This window comes from Neophocaena asiaeorientalis, unplaced genomic scaffold, assembly GCF_003031525.2.
Source record: "Neophocaena asiaeorientalis asiaeorientalis breed wild unplaced genomic scaffold, Neophocaena_asiaeorientalis_V1.1 scaffold385, whole genome shotgun sequence".
NCBI classification, from domain to species: Eukaryota; Metazoa; Chordata; class Mammalia; order Artiodactyla; family Phocoenidae; genus Neophocaena; species Neophocaena asiaeorientalis.
In genome coordinates, this window is record NW_020175013.1 from 941,817 (window position 1) to 960,362 (window position 18,546).

Here is an 18,546-nt window from a genome sequence, read left to right on the forward strand (position 1 = left end):
CATACCTTTGCATCTAGAGAGCATGGGTGTCCATGCCCCTCGCTGTCACCACCAGACCATTCTCCCTTCCTTCTTCCTAAACCTACAGCTTTGGAGCAGACTATGCAGTGCAGTCCCCTTCTTGCCGTAACCGAACACCAACCCCTGATTCAATCTCTGTTTCTACTCTAAGATTTTACCTCCTGGATTATTGTTCTATTTTCTAATACTGCTCCTAACACATTTTTTTGGCAATTATTATAGCCATTTGAACGATTCTTCCAACACTGAGGTCTCTCAGTTCCAGGCATACTTCTCTTCCCAAAGATCTGTACTTTCACTTCACTGAAGCCACTAACTCTCCTGGTCTTGTTATTACTAATAACTATATCCCCTCCATACTCTTAGCTCTATTTTCTGTCACCATCTCCTGTATTTCCAGCCCTCTCCCTTAAGTTCCCTGAGTCCAAAAGTTCTTTAACTCCACCAGGCCCTAAAATCCATTAGTGCTACCACCTTTTCACTGTCTTTCAAAGTCCTTTGTAGTTTTAGTTTCCTCCTTATACAACTAAATCCCATGGCCAATCATTTTCAACTCCTTACATACAACCTCAGGTCAAGCGGATTCTCCATTTGTTTTATTATACTCACATGGCAATTCCAAAACTTGTACCACAAGTGCATCTGTATGCTGTACATAGCTGGAGGGTAAGTATCATTATGATATGTACGTCAAGCTAAATTCATGACTGTCAACTTCAAGTGGACCATCAATGCTACCATAAAGTCAAAATACATGTACCATTTCATTCATTCTCTCACTCTCTTAAGTGACCACTTCACATCTCTTCTCTTTTCAAAATTCTCATATCTCCTTTCTCACCTTTAATAGCAGCAAAATGGCCTTTACTGATAAAATAGGCAACCAAAAGAGTACCACCACAAGTTTCCAACATCTGCTTCTGTTCAAAATACTGTATTTTCTCCTGTTACTAGTGATGGGCTCTCCATATTTCTATCCAAAGCCAACTATTCCATTCCATCCATCCTGCCAACTTAAGGATATCACTCCAGAAATTTTTTGCTCTCTCCTTTGCACCACTAGTTTTCTGTTCTATTCTAGAAAACTCACATTGGGAAATCATCATGTATAATTTCCCCTATTAAAAACAACAACAAACTCTTTGATTCATATTCCCTTCCAGCTAATGCCACATTTCTCTGCTTTCTTATTTCAGCAAAATTTCCTGTTACCTTTAGTCCTTTCTTCAATTCATCACATGCTATTTTCTCTTGAATTCACTCCACTTAGTCTTTTGAGCCAAATCATTAAAAGTAATTTTGACAGGGTCATCATTGACCTCTATGTTTCAAATATAAAAATATAATATCTTTTGAAATACAATAAATATATTTGAATGTAATAGTCAATTTCAATGCACATTATTTTTGACTTATTAGCAGCTTTTGATACAGTTGACCATTCTTTCTTGTAATAAATACTTTCTCACTTGCCTTACAGAAAAGCATTCTCATTTGCATGTTTTTTCTCCAGTGTTGTTGGCTACTTATTTTAATATGGTTTGTTGGTTTCTTCCCATCTCTCTGAACTCTAACTGGTATAGTGTCCCAAGTAAATATAAAAGTGTAAGTATATGACATAACAACCTGTATGGTGTCTAGGGCAGCCCCCATAAGTGTTAATATTTATGCAAAGCAATGCAATGAGTGACCATATTGAGTGACATATGTAACAACTATACGTAGCCTTTCTTCAATTCATGCCAGTTTTTGCTGCAAAATAGTTCAGGGAGTCAGGCACTAAACGTGTCGCAAAAAACTTTCAGTTTCCAATCCTTTATGGAGTTTGAAATTTTAGATAAGGGGTTATGGACCTGTCTTAATTATCAATGGTTAATCAGAAAAGAAGCTGTTTTGGAAAGGTAAATACTGAAAAATACTTCACCTCCTCCACACGTGGCATCGCAATCTTCCCAGCCTGTGTGTGTCCACATGAAAAGGGGTTCAGGTGCTTTGGAGCTCTGATTCTCTGGTACAGGGTCTGATGGGATAGTGTATTCATAATGAAGACCATAACTCTGGTCTTGAAACAGCAGCACCTATAATATATAAAAGTGATCAAGGCAGATGGATCAAAGTAGAGCATATTCAATGTAAAGCATAAAACTAAGGATACGAATACCTTAAAATGCGTTTTGCATGGTGTGCATGCTCCTTTAATACATAGTAGACTTGAGCTATTATGCTTAAATGTTAAAATTGTCCTACTTCTGAAATCACTGGAGTTACACACTTACCTTTGAGCTAAAGAGAGCATGAAAAAATAGCCCACCTGAATAAGGTCAGAGATACCACATCACTCTCTCCCAAGTTGATGGACTAGACAGTCTCTCAAAGCATGGTACAAGTATGAGATGACTTTAGTAGGGGGGACAGGGATATGTGTCCTACATAACATCAAGATATAACCCACGATCTAATAGCAAATGAAGCCGTTCCACTCATATAAAAGAGAAAGATGAACAATAAGTCGCTGTGTCAACAGAGGAAGAGAAGATTTTGGAAATCATTTCACTCCATAAGGGTAGAGAACTTCTAAGCCTATTAGAGGACAAGAATTTTATTCCATGTATGCTTACAGTTTAACTTTGGCAAGGTTACTAATTTTCCATTTATAATAAAGATCATTTCCTTTGAAAAGAAATTTACGTTAAAAAGAACTTCTAACTGCAAATTAACTTAATAATGGTACAGTTATGTACACATATGTAAACAGTGTAAGAAACCATAAAGGATGTATGAGAATGATTGAACTTTGGGCTACATGGACTAAACCATAAGCAGGGACCATGTCTGCTTTGTTCTCCCATGGTACCCAGTATCAAGCTAAGAACTGCATCATCATGGGCAAGCATACATATTTTAAATGAAAGAAAAATACCTGAAATATACTCATTTTAAATAAAAGAATGAATGAGAATATATGTTTCTTTATAAATACATTTTCACCAAATATGTCAAACAAGCTCATGGAATATATCACTTCTATGGATCTGAGGATTTATGGAAGCAGTCTATATGACATGCTGTGATGTATAAAAACATATATATCTAAATTTTAAATTATGTTGAAGTATCAGAAAACTTAAATATTTAATCTGTATCAAGGTGGTTGTAATGACAGGTTACAGAGTTAACACTTAATAGGAAAAAATTTAAATGAGCCCAGGGTTAATTTTCTTTACTTCTTTTTCTTAAGATTCTGCCTCAATATATTATCAGAAATACTCAGATACATTTTAATATGTGGATTGGGGAACTAGTATGATGACATTATAAATCAACTATATCAACAATAAAAATAATACTTTAAAAATTCATATATACTAACATACTGGATACTACTTCTAAGTATATCACAGTGCTTATTTTGGCTTTAAATATCTCATTTCATGTTGCCAGTGACTTTTCAGCTAAATGAGTTAAAAAAGAGAGAGATGGACTCACCTTGTTTATGGAAATAACCAGACTATTACATGATTTTCAAATTGATGAAATGAACATATAAATAAATTATTTGCCAACTTATTTAATTAAGTGAAATCATGTCTTTTTTTCTTAAAAAACTACCTTTTCATCGATAAAACTTTAGATTGTCCTTGAATACCTAATGCCATTTAAAATAAAGACATTGGCTACAAAATGATTAGCTCTTTCTTAAACCATTCGAACTTGGCAGTATTCTTTGCAAGAAGGAAAGTGTGACCGCATTACAGTTGAGGGGCACATACTGAAGCATGGCAGCAGAAGGTATTGCCTTTCAAAATTCAGTACCAGCTTTCAATCTGTAATAGTCATTAAAGAAAAATATCTTAGAAGTGCAGTTTTCCTTGGATTACTGAATAAATCCAGGTCACATAGATGCCTTCTTTTAGACATAGTTCACTGACTTTAATTATGTTTCATGCTTCCAGGAAAAACCTTGGTAATTACCAGTCAGATTAAGGATTCTGCAGCAAGGAAACTCCCTCTGCCCAACACTGAGGTCTCACATATATTGTTTTAAGATTCTGAATTAGAGGCTCACTAAAAGAGGCTCAGTCTTCTTTCATTAAAAAAAATGTAGTTTACATTAATGTAATAAGGGAGGCAACCTGATGGCGTTTTCTGCAACCCAATCATTAAACAAATGTTTGTTGTTGATAATGTTGTTATTCTAAGTGACCCAGTCATGGAAAGAGCCAGATATTGGTCATACAATGTTTGTTTAGTCATTTTTTTTTTCCTCTCTCCAGATGGCAGAGGGCACACACTGGAGTTTCCAACTTAAATTAAATAAAAGGATCTAGAGGAACTGTGGGGAAATGAACAAAATAATTATTTAAAGTATATGCATACTCATGATCCAAGGCTGTCTGGTGTAAAGAACGTAGATTTAAGCTTTGCATCAGGAGAGGCAGCATAGAAGATGGATTAACACCTAGTTTATTCAAAGCTAAGTAACTTACTGGGAGGCACTGAGCACAGTATTTAACCTTTTACATACTTAGTGTTTTCTAATCTGTAAAATGGAGTAATAATAATACATACTACACAGGGTTATTTTGAGGATTAAGTGCTATAATGAACATAAAGCACTTCTGGATAGGGTCTGACTCTCAGTGCTTGATGGTGTATATTATTACTAGTATTAAGATTCAGAACAGAAGGCCCCCATGCAACTCACCCTGCTCCCTTTATGCATATTCCTGTTGGTAAAGTCTATTGACTGCAGTTCTCTAAAACATTCTTACTTGAAACGTGGTCAGTGGACCAGCAGTAGTGGCATCACCTGGGAGATGGTTAGAAATGCAGGTCTCAGGTTCCTCCCCAGAATATGCATTTTAACAAGAACCCCAGGTGATTTGCAGGCATGTTAAAGTAGGAAAAGCAAATGGGCCAGTATGAGATTTGAACCTCTGGCTGCTATACTGGCAACACAGATGTCTCCAGTTGAGGAAGAATTCAACTTTAATTGTGTGGAGATATTAAATAATGTGGCACACTACACTCCAAATAAACAGTCAGTTGGCTGTATTTTAGAGTTGTTTTTATGTGTGGACTCAAAGAGGTGTTGAAGTGTGTGAATCTCAGACTTTGCCACCAGAAGAAAAAACTCCTGAGCCATTAGCATTGACTGCAATGATCAAGGTCAAAAGAGGTATGTGAACCTGCCATGAGCGAGGGCGCAGAGCCCCAATGTCCTGATTCTTTCACTCCAAACTCAGACCTAGTCTTCTGCTACATGGTAAAGAAACTTATTATCCCAAGCATTCAAATTATCATAATTCTTTACAGGAATCACTTAACCTAGTAAGAACACAATGGGGTAATTGGAAGCCTTGTTAGATATTTACCAAACGTTTTCCCCTGGGACCAATACCATTTTATCAAAGGTATTTTATACAGATTCAGGCAATGCCCATTTCACAGATGTATGAAATGTTACGGTTTGCCATATTATAGCACTCTCTTTATAGACATCCACTCTGGTTAGTAAACATATGCTTTTAGGGAAAGAGGAACCTTATTGCCTGCTAATTCACTTCTACTGTGAGTCCGTGAATTCCCTAAAATATCGTGTTCCTTTCGTAATAATTTCCATTTTTAGACATCTTGATTTCAAACACATTAAAAAACCCTAAAAACCCACCTCTTAAATAATTTTAAATGTTTACTTGACAATTCAAATTTGGAAAAAAGATAAGAGAAGGCACGGTGGGAGTGTCCTTTGTCATAGGAAGCTGATTATGCAATGTTATCGATTCGTTCCCTCATACCAGGAGGTGTAATGGTGATGTAGTAGGACCTTTGGCGGAGATCTTCTCCCAGAGACCTCGTCTTACATAATGGACAGTAGTTCCTGCTAAGTTGAATGCTCCAGAGTGTTCAATCTTCCAGTCACTATTAATAGACTGTTTTCCAGTGTCTCGGAGAGCTATAAAAAAGTTATAAAATATTATGAGATTAACAAGTCAGCATCATTAATCACTATCCACTTTGCATGATTTTGTTAAAAGCATTTCATTCATTTCTAAACTAAATGGTCAATTCTCCCTGATGCAAAACATGAGGCATCTCCTCTTTGGGAAAGTCTGCAATCACAGCAAATGCCATAGGAAGTTCTCCTTCTCCCCTGAAGCTGTCCACAAACCATACAGTCACGTTTATCCTTGTCTCCTCCAACCTCCTTTGAACACTTGATGTCTATAACCTTATTTTGTGTCCCTTAATCATTTATTCTTTAACAACATATTATTATTTTAAAGGCTTATGTGTGTCTATGTTGTCTATGCAATGATCCTATGAACAATGTGAAGGCTGGTACTACATCTTATACATGCTCTGTATCTCCTATGCCACCCAGGAAAGAGTGTGATGTCAGAAAGATCATGACATGGAATGTTAACTAACAGATCAGAATGACAGGGTTATGTTCAATACAAAACAATTCAAAGATAATGTGTTAGTTCTAAAAACAGAACTCATAACCTTTAAACATCCCTAGTTTGTGAGTTATTGTGTACAAGAATGGAGGATAAATGCTAATTCTCACCCACAAACAGCCATCATTTGTATGAAATTTTGTGGAGTAACTTTGTTTACCTATACTTTTTTTTCTTTTTCTTTTTTGACCTGATCTGTGCTACTATTTAAATGAGATTCATAACATGGAAGTGACATGCCATGATTATCATTTAAAATTAAGGATTCCTTATGTTTTTTCCAAATGATTTTATTTTTTATTTAAACTTTAAACTCTCCCCTATAATTGAATTTCTCTTTCAAAAACATTTACATGAAGATTCATTGAAGGTTTTTATGTCATAATGCTATGAAAATGTTTTGATAATAAGCCAATAAATCTTCCAAAATATTATTTAAGCTAATCTCTATTTATTGAATGTTTGAGGAGTTCCAACTTTTTAATATTGTAAATAACGCTCAAATAAATACACTGTACACTAAATATTTGTATACCTGAATACTTCCCTTGGATAGATTCCCAGATTTGGAATTACAGAGTCAAAGAAATCAAACATTTAAAGATTTGGAAAAAATTTCAAATTGATTTTCATAAAGTTTGCAAGAATTTACGCTTTCATAACAGTGACTAAGAGTGTCCATTTCTGAACAACTCCTTGAAAGCACCTTTCTCTTGTATAATATTTAATCATGCCTAAATCATTGCTTATCAAGCATCCTCTATAAATCAAGAAATACTCAAAGTTCTGGGACTTCCCAAATGAACAATAGAAATATGTTCTCCGGCTTCATAGAACTTATCATCTAACTAGCAAACCAGATATTAATCAAGTCATAAGTAACCAACTAATTATAATTACGCTGAAACTTGTGAGGGAGGAATCAGGAAAGGCTTGCCTGAAGGATGTCATTTATGGAGGATGCTAGCCAGGGGAAAAGAGAAGCAAGAGTGTTCAAGACTGAGGGAACTACAGATGCCAAGGTCACCACTGCAGCTTGGTGAGAATCAGGTAGCAAATGTGCAGATGCCACATGTACTCAAGTGGATCAGGAACTCATGAGGCTGGAGAGTAAGGAATAGCCAGACCTTATAAGCCTTATTAACTTTTAGAGGGTTTTTCCTAAGAAAAAATATAAAACTATGCAAGATTTTGAACAATATTGTACAGAAAAGGGACTTGCATAGGACAAATTTGTATAGAGAAGACAGAATAGTAGCCCAATGGAAAGTAATGGTGGCTTGGCTTAAGGTAGTAGAGAAGAGTGCAAAGAGGAATTTAGGAGTGAAATTGATAAAATATGATGATGACTTGGCTGTCCTGTGTGAAAGGAAGTGTCAGAGATGATGCCACGTTTCTAGTATGAGAAACAGTGGGTTATAAAAGCAAACAGTGAGATTGGAAAGGCTAGCAAAAAAAAATGATTGAGGAGAAATATCAGGATTTGAATTTTGAACAATCCAGTTTTTTAGAAAAGTCTCTTTTTGCTATTGATGTTAAAGATATTTTTATTTGCTTATTAGTTATTTACCTTTTAAATTTAAATTAATTAAGCAAATTATAAATTATCTGTGAAGGCTTTTTGGTCCACTAAGAGATTTTTCTGGAGTTTATATTCTCATTATTATAAGCAACATGTTAATAGAAATATTGAAATTTTACCTCTTAATTTCTACCAAGTAATATCTTTATCACATACTGCATATAAAGTAGAATGTTTTAGATTAAATATTAAGCATAAATATTTTCAGATGTATGAAAAATATACAAGTACTAATGTTTACCTTGAATTTTAAACTTGAAAGGGAAATATGTTGCCAGAAAACTCTCAACACTTTGCAAATAGCTCTTACCATCTACAAATGGATATACTTCTGATAATGCTAGATTGATTTAAAAAATAATGATTTTGCCTAAAAGGTAAAGTACACCCTTGTATTTCTCTAAGGTCTATTAAATATTCTGAGAGTCTTTTTGGCCTAGATTTGTACTGCGGCCAGTATAATTCCATTCTTTTTTCCTGTATCTCAACATATATTCATAGCACTATTACAAAGGAATATTTCCTGAAAATCTCTAAGAAAAATGCCTTAAAAACCTTTTGTGGTGACTATAGTATAATGTTGAGACTCAACTGGTATTCTGGAATTCAGCATTCCCCGCCCAAATGCCACATGCATGTATCTGAAAACCCACACAATTTATAAGCTTAAGAGCAACCTTATATGCAGACTCAATACTCTGGGTGTGTGGTGTTTCCTGGTTTTGGTTTTTAATTCATTAGCTTTAAAAACGTTTTTAGAAAATCAGTTTCTGGCCATAGCTGAATAACTGGAACTGCACCATCTCTCCCCCTGTAAACAACTAGAAAACTAGACAGTATATGAAACAACTGTTCCCAGACACTGGACAATGGACAACAGAGAACTGTGATCCCTAAGAGGAGGAGACCCAATGCTCTCTAAAATTACTTGACTTTCTGCCTGAAGATATTTAGCAGGCCCCACCACAGAGAGGGGGAACTCAAGCAGAGCACAGATAATGAGGGCTTCAGCGAGATGAGGACACAGAGAATGGAGTTCAAACTGGCTAAGGCAGCTGGAATCTGTTTTATTGAGTACTGGAGAAGAGGGAGCAACACAGCAATGAGCTTCAAAATATTTCATAAGCTGACATAGTGTGAGGGACATAACCTAGAGGATTTCACTTATTTATGCTGCTGTGTAGAGACCGCCATCCTGTTTTAGCTGCAACAGCCTCCTTATATACTCTCACTGTTTACACTTAACTATCAGCCCTATCATTTATCAGTTCATCTTATTGTCTGTCTTTGAGCCCTTAAAGTCTTTCGTTTCCACTTTTACGTCTCTTTTGGACGTTACCTTAAACCTTACTAGTTTATGTAATGACCCAAGGGAAAGAAATGGGAATAACCAGGTACCTGGCAGGTAGGACACAATAGAGTTTTGATAGGACACAGGGAATATGGGCAGCGGGGTGGGGGGTAGTGTCAAGCGTATGTTATTTCACAGTTATTTTTTTGTTTTCTATTACAGAAGTTAACTACCTTCTAATTCCTACAACACTATCCATTAACATCAAGCAGCATGGTATTACACCAAATATTGGCAACTTAAAACTTCTACAATAGAATTTCTTAGAGCCACTCAAAAATAACTGTTTCATTTGTTTCATCCTTCATCTGTCAAAAATTTTTGTGGCAGAAACTATCATGGTAGTTTAAAGGAGAATGATCTCAGTTTACTTGCACTATTCTTTTAAAGTCTTGAGTTTCTGTAAATCCTATAGTTAACTGATAATTACTAAATTCTTAAGAAACAAATGAAGTCTTTTTTCCTAAAAGTTCTGGTATTTTTCAAGGAAACGAAGTGAACCATTAACAAACAATGCATTTTTTTCTATGATACAGTAATTAAGAAAACCAACCAAAATACGAATATGATAAAAGCAAAAGAAAAAAATCTGCAAAGGTGTTCCTTTGAGCCTGAAACTAAATATTTCACTAAGTTGCAAATACGTGGGGTGAAATTCTGCAAGGCTGGGAAAAGAGTAATTACCTAGGACCTGTAAACTGCATAACTACTGGAGCTTGCGTAGGGTTAGAAGACATATGCATTCTATGCTATCAGAGTGAAGGTATCTTACTGAACATACAGACTCTTCAGAGGAGAACCTAGAAAGGCTGCATATTAGAAATAAAGCTGGTCTAGTCCTAGAATAAAGGCTCCCTGAAAAGGGAGTGTAGGCACAAAAATTATTTGAAGACATAGTGTTCAAAATTTTTCCAAATCTAATATAAAGCATAAACCTACAGATCTGAGAAGTACATTGGAACCCAAACAGGATAAGCATAAAGAAAGCCATACCAAAGCACAATACAATCAAACTGCTGGCAAACAATGAAAGCGAGAACAATCTTAATAGTGGCCATATTTAAAATAGATAACCAACAAGGACTTACTGTATAGCACAGGGAAATCTACTCAATATTATCTACAACCTAAATGGGAAAGGAATTTGAAAAAGAATAAATACATGTATATGTATAACTGAATCACTGTGCTGTACACCTGAAACTAACACAACATTGTTAATCAACTATACTCCAGTATAAAATAAAAAGTTAAAAGTATAAAAGATAAAAAGCATGGAATCATAAAAAAAATAGTGGCCAAAAAGGAAACAGGCATATTACTAGATATAGGGGAAAAAGGATTTAAGAATTCCCTGGATATACCATTACAACTAATGCAAGCCAGAAGACAATGAAACGTTACCTTAAAGTGAAAAAAACAAAACAAAACAAAATATAGAATTCTATATTCAGTGAAAATATCCTTCACATATGAAGGTGAAATAAATATACTGTCAGACAAACAAAATCTAAGAAATTTGGCTACCACCAGACTTGCACTACAAGAAGTATTAAAGGATGTTCTTCAGGCTAAAAGAACATGGTTCTAGATGGAAACAGGTGTCTACGTGAAGGCATGAAGAATGTTGGTACTGGTAAATGTACAAAAATAACTAAGCAGGTCCTTATTAGTTGTCTATTTTATAAGGACCTACTGTATAGCACAGGGAACTCTTCTCAATACTCTGTAATGACCTACATGGGAAATGAATCTAAAAAAGAGTGGGTATATGTTTAACTAATTCACTTTGCTGTACAGTAGAAACTAACACAACATTTTAAATCAACTATCCTTAAGTAAAAATTTAAAAAAATTAAAAAATAAAATAAAATAAATATATAATTTTTTCATTAGTAAGTTCTTTATAGGGGCTTCCCTGGTGGCGCAGTGGTTGAGAGTCCGCCTGCTGATGCAGGAGACACGGCTTCACGCCCCAGTCCAGGAGGATCCCACGTGCCGCAGAGCGGCTGGGCCCATGAGCCATGGCCCCTGAGCCTGCGCATCTGGAGCTTGTGCTCCGCAATGGGAGAGGCCACAGTGGTGAGAGGCCCATGTACCTCAAAAAAAAAAAAAAAAATTTCTTTATAGTATAATTAACTATTTAAAGCATAAATAGTTACAATGTATTTTGGTGCTTAAAGCATATGTAAAAATAAGTTGATTATATAAAATGTAGAAATAAAATGTATAATAGCACAAAGGAGGGGAAGGAAGAAAAGGGAATTCAACTGTTCTAAGGAACGTATATTATATGTAAAGTGGCACAATATAATCTGAAGGGAGACTATAATAAGTTAAAAACTTATACAGTAAAGCAATCAATGAAAATATAAAACATGAGCTATACAAGGCTGCTAAGCAAATAAAGGAGATTAACAGACTACTAAAAAAAAAATCCAACAGAAGCCAGATTAAGAGGAAAAAAAGGAATAGAAAGGAATGAAATACATAGAAAAATTCAATATTCACATAATTATATTATGTTTAAATGTACTATGATATTAGTTAGGATAGATTATCAGGCCAGAGGGCCAACTATATTCAATTTACAAGAATGTAGTTTAAAAATGAAAGATAGGGAGATTAAACCTAAAAGGCAGAAAGAATTAAGCATGCAACACCAATCAAAAAAGATGTATTGGCTACATTAATATCAGATAGCCTGGATGTCAGGTAAAGGAATATTCTAAGATCAAAAGATAATTTTTAAAAGTGTCATTTAAATTTAAATTACTTTAAATGTAAAATCTCAAATGACATTTAAAATTTATTAAGGGGATAATAAAATCTTAAGTGTATAACAAAGCATCAAAATGCACAAAGCAAAAACTAACATAATTGAAAGGAGATACAGAAAAATTCAGTTTTAATCAGAGATTTCAAGATTTCTCTTTCCTTAGATAATAAAAGAAGAAAATCAATAAGAATATAGAACACCTGAACCAAATGGAGCCAACTGATATTTAGAGAAGAGTCAGCAATTGCAGAAGATAATTTTTTTTTCATGTATAAACGAAACATTAACCAATACAAGCCATAGGCCATGAAACAAGTCTCAGCTGAAATCAGGCAGTACAGCTGACCCTTGAATGTGCATGTAAACTGCGTGGGCCACTTGTACGTGGATTTTTTTCAATGGTAAATACTTCACTACTAACTACATGATCTCCCATCCCCACCTCCCCTGATGTTTGAATTCACAAATGCTGAACTGAATCGCGGATAGCGAGAAACGGTATATATGGAGGAAGAGCCTATGTGGAGGTCTGACTATAAATTATACTAGGATTTTCGGCTGTATGGAGGGTAGGCGTCCGTAACCCCCATGTCGTTCAAGGATCAACTGCATATTCTCTTTCCACGCAGATTTAAACTGGAATCAATAACAAAATATCTACTAGAAAATCTACAAATATTTGGAAATTAAACAATACAGTTACAAATAACCCATGAGTCAAAGTAGAAGCCACAATGAAAATTTGAAAATATTTCAAACAAATAGTATGACCTACAAAAATTGTGGAATGCAGCTAAAGCAGTGCTTAGAAAAACTGTCATATTAACAAAGAAGGACTAAAATCAATTACCTAAGTTTCTAACTTAAAATGGTATTAAAAAAATCGATTTAAACCTAAAGTAAGTAGGAAGAAAATAATAAACACCAAAAGTCAATTGAATAGAAAGCAGATTAACAATAGATGCAATTAATGACACTAAAAGGTGGTTATTTCAAAAGATCAAAAACGGATAAAACTCTAGTTTGATTAGGAAAAGAAGACAAAAATTAACAACATCAGAAATGAGAGGAGAAATATTGCTATAGTGCATATAGACACTGTAGTGTTATAAGGACATATTATAAACAACTTCAAGACAATAAACTTGATAAGTGAAATAGATAAGTTCTTTGAAGACACCAATTACCAAATCTGTCACAAGAATTAAAAGAACATCTGACTAGTTATAAACACACACACACACACACACACACACACACACACACACACACAAAAGAAATTAGGCTGGGATTCAAAAACCTTCCCAGAAAGAAAATACCAACGTTCAAACACTTAAGGAAAAACAGTACCAGTTTTATACAAAATTTACTATAAAATAGGAGGAGGGGCACAAGGGCTCTTCAAATGTACTAAAAATCTTATTTTTCTTAAGGCAGGTAATAAATATAAACATTTGTACTTTACTGTTTCCTTTATAACTATTGGTTAAGAATATTTGTTTCTATCTATTAGAAATTCATGAAAATTACATTTTATATATTCTAGATACAAATTCTTTTCATGATAAATTTATTGCAAATATTTATCTCTGAGACTATGGCTTGCCTTTTTATTTTCTTAATGATGTCTTTAAAAGAACAGTAGTTTACTTATTTATTTAATTTGTATTCACTTATTTTTCAAATCCCACCTTCTCTTTTTTACTTTTTAACATTTTTATGGGACTGTAATTGCTTTACAATGGTGTGTTAGTTTCTGCTTTATAACAAAGTGAATCAGTTATAAATATACATATATCCCCATCTCTCTTCCCTCTTGTGTCTCCCTCCCTCCCACCTGCCTATCCCACCCTTCTAGCTGGTCAAAAAGCACCGAGCTGATCTCCCTGTGCTATGAGACTGCTTCCCACTAGCTAGCTATTTTACATTTGGTAGTGTATATATGTCCATATATACACTGCCACTCTCTCACTTTGTCCCAGCTTACCCTTCCCCCTCCCCGTGTCCTCAAGTCCATTCTCTAGTAGGTCTGCGTCTTTATTCCCATCTTGCACCTAGGTTCTTCATGACCATTTTTCTTTTTTTTGGATTCCATATATATGTGTTAGCGTACGGTATTTGTTTTTCTCTTTCTGACTTACTTCACTTTAATCTGGGTATTTTATTCTTTTTGTTGCAAAGGTAAATAGGAGCATTTTCTTAATTTCACTTTCAGATTTTTCATCATTAGGGTATAGGAATGCAAAGAGATTTCTGTGCATTAATTTTGTATCCTGCTACTTTACCAAATTCATTGATTAGCTCTAGTAGTCTTCTGGGAGCATCTTTAGGATTCTCTATGTATAGTATCATGTCATGTGCAAACAGTGACAGCTTTACTTCTTCTTTTCCGATTTGGATTCCTTTTATTTCCTTTTCTTCTCTGATTGCTGTGGCTAAAACTTCCAAAACTATGTTGAATAAGAGTGGTGAGAGTGGGCAACCCTGTCCTCTTCCTCATCTTAGTGGAAATGGTTTCAGATTTTCACTTTTGAGGATGATGGTGGCTGTGGGTTTGTCATATATGGCCTTTATTATGTTGAGGTAAGTTCCCTCTATGCCTACTTTCTGGAGGGTTTTTACCATAAATGGGTGTTGAATTTTGTCAAAAGCTTTCTCTGCATCTATTGAGATGATCATATGGTTTTACTCCTTCAATTTGTTAATATGGTGTATCATGTTGATTTATTTACATATATTGAAGAATCCTTGCCTTCTTGGGATAAACCCCACTTGACCATGGTGTATGATCCTTTTAATGTGCTGTTGGATTCTGTTTGCTAGTATTTTGTTGAAGATTTTTGCATCTATGTTCATCAGTAACATTGGCCTGTAGTTTTCTTTTTTTGTGACATCTTTGTCTGGTTTTGGTATCAGCGTGATGGTGGGCTTGTAGAATGAGTTTGGGAGTGTTCCTCCCTCTGCTATAGTTTGGAAGAGTTTGAGAAGGATAGGTGTTAGCCTTTCTCTAAATGTTTGATAGAATTTGGCTGTGAAGCCATCTGGTCCTGGGCTTTTGTTTGTTGGAAGATTTTTAATCACAGTTTCAATTTCAGTGCTTGTGATTGGTCTGTTCATATTTTCTATTTCTTCCGGGTTCAGTCTTGGCAGGTTGTGCATTTCTAAGAATTTGTCTATTTCTTCCAGGTTGTCCATTTTATTGGCATATAGTTGCTTGTAGTAATCTCATATGATCCTTTGTATTTCTGCAGTGTCAGTTGTTACTTCTCCTTTTTTATTTCTAATTCTACTGATTTTAGTCTTCTCCCTTTTGTTCTTGATGACTCTGGCTAATGGTTAATCAATTTTGTTTATCTTCTCAAAGAACCAGCTTTTAGTTTTATTGATCTTTGCTATCATTTCCTTCATTTCCCTTTCATTTATGTCTGATATGATTTTTTGATTTCTTCCCTTCTGCTAACTTTGGGTTTTTTTTTTCTTCTTTCTCTAATTGCATTAGGTGTAAGGTTAGGTTGTTTATTCAAGATGTTTCCTGTTTCTTAAGGTAGGATTGTATTGGTATAAACTTCCCTCTTAGAACTGCTTTTGCTGTATCCCATAGGCTTTGGGTCGTCATGTTTTCATTGTCATTTGTTCCTCGGTATTTTTTGATTTCCTCTTTGAGTTGTTCAGTGATCTCTTGGTTTTTAAGTAGTGTATTTCTTAGCCTCCATTTGTTTGTATTTTTTACAGATTTTTTCCTGTAATTCATATCTAGTCTCATAGCATTGTGGTCAGAAAAGATACTTGATATGATTTCAATTTTCTTAAATATTAATTAAGTCCATGTTGTTTAATGTATCATTTGAAGCTTGTGTTTCCTTATTTATTTTCATTTTTGATGATCTGTCCATTGGTGAAAGTGGGGTGTTACAGTCCCCTACTATGATTGTGTTACTGTCGATTTCCCCTTTTATGGCTGTTAGCATTTGCCTTATGTATTGAGGTGCTCCTATGTTGGGTGCATGAATATTTACAATTGTCATATCTTCTTCTTGGATTGATCCCTTGATCATTATGTAGTGTCCTTCTTTGTCTCTTGTAATAGTCTTTGTTTTAAAGTCTACTTTGTCTAATATGAGAATTGCTACTCCAGCTTTCTTTGATTTCCATTTGCATGGAATATCTTTTTCCATCCCCTCACTTTCTGTCTGTATGTGTACCTAGGTCTGAAGTGGGTCTCTTGTAGACAGCATATATATGGGTCTTGTTTTTCTATCCATTCAGCCAGTCTATGTCTTTTTGTTGGAGCATTTAATCCATCTACATTTAAGGTAATTATTGATATGTATGTTATTACTATTTCCTTAATTGTTTTGGGTCTGCTATTGTAGGTCTTTTCCTTCTCTTGTGTTTCCCACCTAGAGAAGTTCTTTTAGCATTTGTTGTAAAGCTGGTTTGTTTGTACTAAATTCTGGTAGCTTTTGCTTGTTGGTAAAGTTTTTAAATTCTCCGTTGAATCTGAATGAGATCCTTGTGGGGTAATCTTGTTGGTAGGTTTCTCCCTTTCATCACTTTAAATATGTCCTGCCACTCCCTTCTGGCTTGAAGAGTTTCTGCTGAAAGGTCAGCTGTTAACCTTATGGGGATTCCCTTTTGTGTTATTTGTTGCTTTTCCCTTCCTGCTTTTAATATGTTTTCTTTGTATTTAATTTTTGATTGTTTGATTAATATGTGTCTTGGCATATTTCTCCTTGAATTTATCCTGTATGGGACTCTGTGTGCTTGCTGGACTTTATTGACTATTTCCTTTCCCATATTAGGCAAGTTTTCATCTATAATCTCTTCAAATATTTTCTCAGTCCCTTTCTTTTCCCCTTCTTCTTCTGGGACCCCTGTAATTCTAATGTTGGTGCGTTTAATATTGTCCCAGAGGTCTCTAAGACTGTCCTTAATTCTTTTCATTCTTTTTTCTTTATTCTGCTCTGCAGTAGTTAATTTCCACTACTGTATCTTCCAGGTCACTTACCCATTCTTCTGCCTCAGTCATTCTGCTATTGATTCCTTCTAGAGAATTTTAATTTCATTTTCTGAGCTTTTCATCATTGCTTGTTTGCTCTGTAGTTCTTCTAGGTCCTTGTTAAACGTTTCTTGTATTTTCTCCATTCTATTTCCAAGATTTTGGATCATGTTTACTATCATTACTCTGAATTCTTTTTCAGGTAGCTGCCTATTTCCTCTTCATTTGTTTGGCCTGGTGGGTTTTTACCTTGCTCTTTCATGTGCTGTGTGTTTCTCTGTCTTCTCATTTTGCTTAACTTACTGTGTTTGGGGTCTCCTTTTTGCAGGCTGCAGGTTCGTAGTTCCCATTGTTTTTGGTGTCTGCCCCCAGTGGCTAAGGTTGGTTCAATGGGTTGTGTAGTTTTCCTGGTGGAGGGGAGTGGTGCCTTTGTTGTGGTGGATGAGGCTGGATCTTGTCTTTCTGGTGGGCAGGTCCACGTCTTGTGGTATGTTTTGGGGTGTCTGTGGCCTAAGTATGATTTTAGGCCGTCTCTCTGCTGATGTCTGGGGTTGCGTTCCTGTCTTGCTAGTTGTTTGGCATAGGGTGTCTGCCAATGTCGCTTGCTGGTCATTGAGTGGCTGGGTCTTGGTGTTGAGATGGAGATCTCTTGGAGGTTTTTGCCATATATTACGTGGAGCTGGGAGATCTCTGGTAGACCAATGTCCTGAACTTGGCTCTCCCACTTCAGAGGCACAGCCCTGACACCTGGCTGGAGCACCAGGAGCCTCTCATCCACATGACTCAGAATAATAGGGAGAAGGAAAGAAGGAAGGAAGGAAGGAAGGAAAAAAAGAAAGAAAACAAGAAAGAAAGAAAGAAATAAAAGAAAGAAAGAGATAAAATAAGTTATTAAAATAAAAAGCAAAAAATAATTATTAAATTTTTTTTAAAGTAATTAAAAAGAAAGAAAGAAGGAACAACCAAACCAAAAAACAAATCCACCAATGATAACAAGTGCTGAAAACTATATTAAAAACAACAACAAAAACAGAGAGACAGAACCCTAGGACAAATGGTAAAAGCAAAGCTATACAGAGAAAATCACACAGAGAAGCATACACATACACAGTCACAAAAAGAGAAAAAGGGGGGAAAATATGTTGTTTCTCTCAAAGTCCACCTCCTCATTTGGGATGATTTGTTGTCTATTCAGGTATTCCACAGATGCAGGGTACATCAAGTTGATTGTGGAGATTTAATCTGCTGCTCCTGAGGCTGCTGGGAGAAACTTCCCTTTCTCTCTTTGTTCGCACAGCTCCTTGGGTTCAGCTTTGAATTTGGCCCTGCCTCTGTGTGTAGGTCACCTGA

General features: G+C 35.3%; 1 protein-coding gene across 1 annotated transcript in view; it reads right to left on the reverse strand.

Moving 5' to 3' along the window:
- ADAMTS19 (ADAM metallopeptidase with thrombospondin type 1 motif 19) overlaps positions 1–18,546 on the reverse strand; it is a 218,438-nt gene that overhangs the window by 46,261 nt on the left and 153,631 nt on the right. The window contains exons 15-16 of the mRNA XM_024761933.1: positions 5,820–5,977; positions 1,946–2,099 (exon numbers count right to left, since the gene is read on the reverse strand). Coding sequence (XP_024617701.1) covers positions 1,946–2,099; positions 5,820–5,977 — 312 coding nt within the window. The remainder of the gene's footprint in view (positions 1–1,945; positions 2,100–5,819; positions 5,978–18,546) is intronic.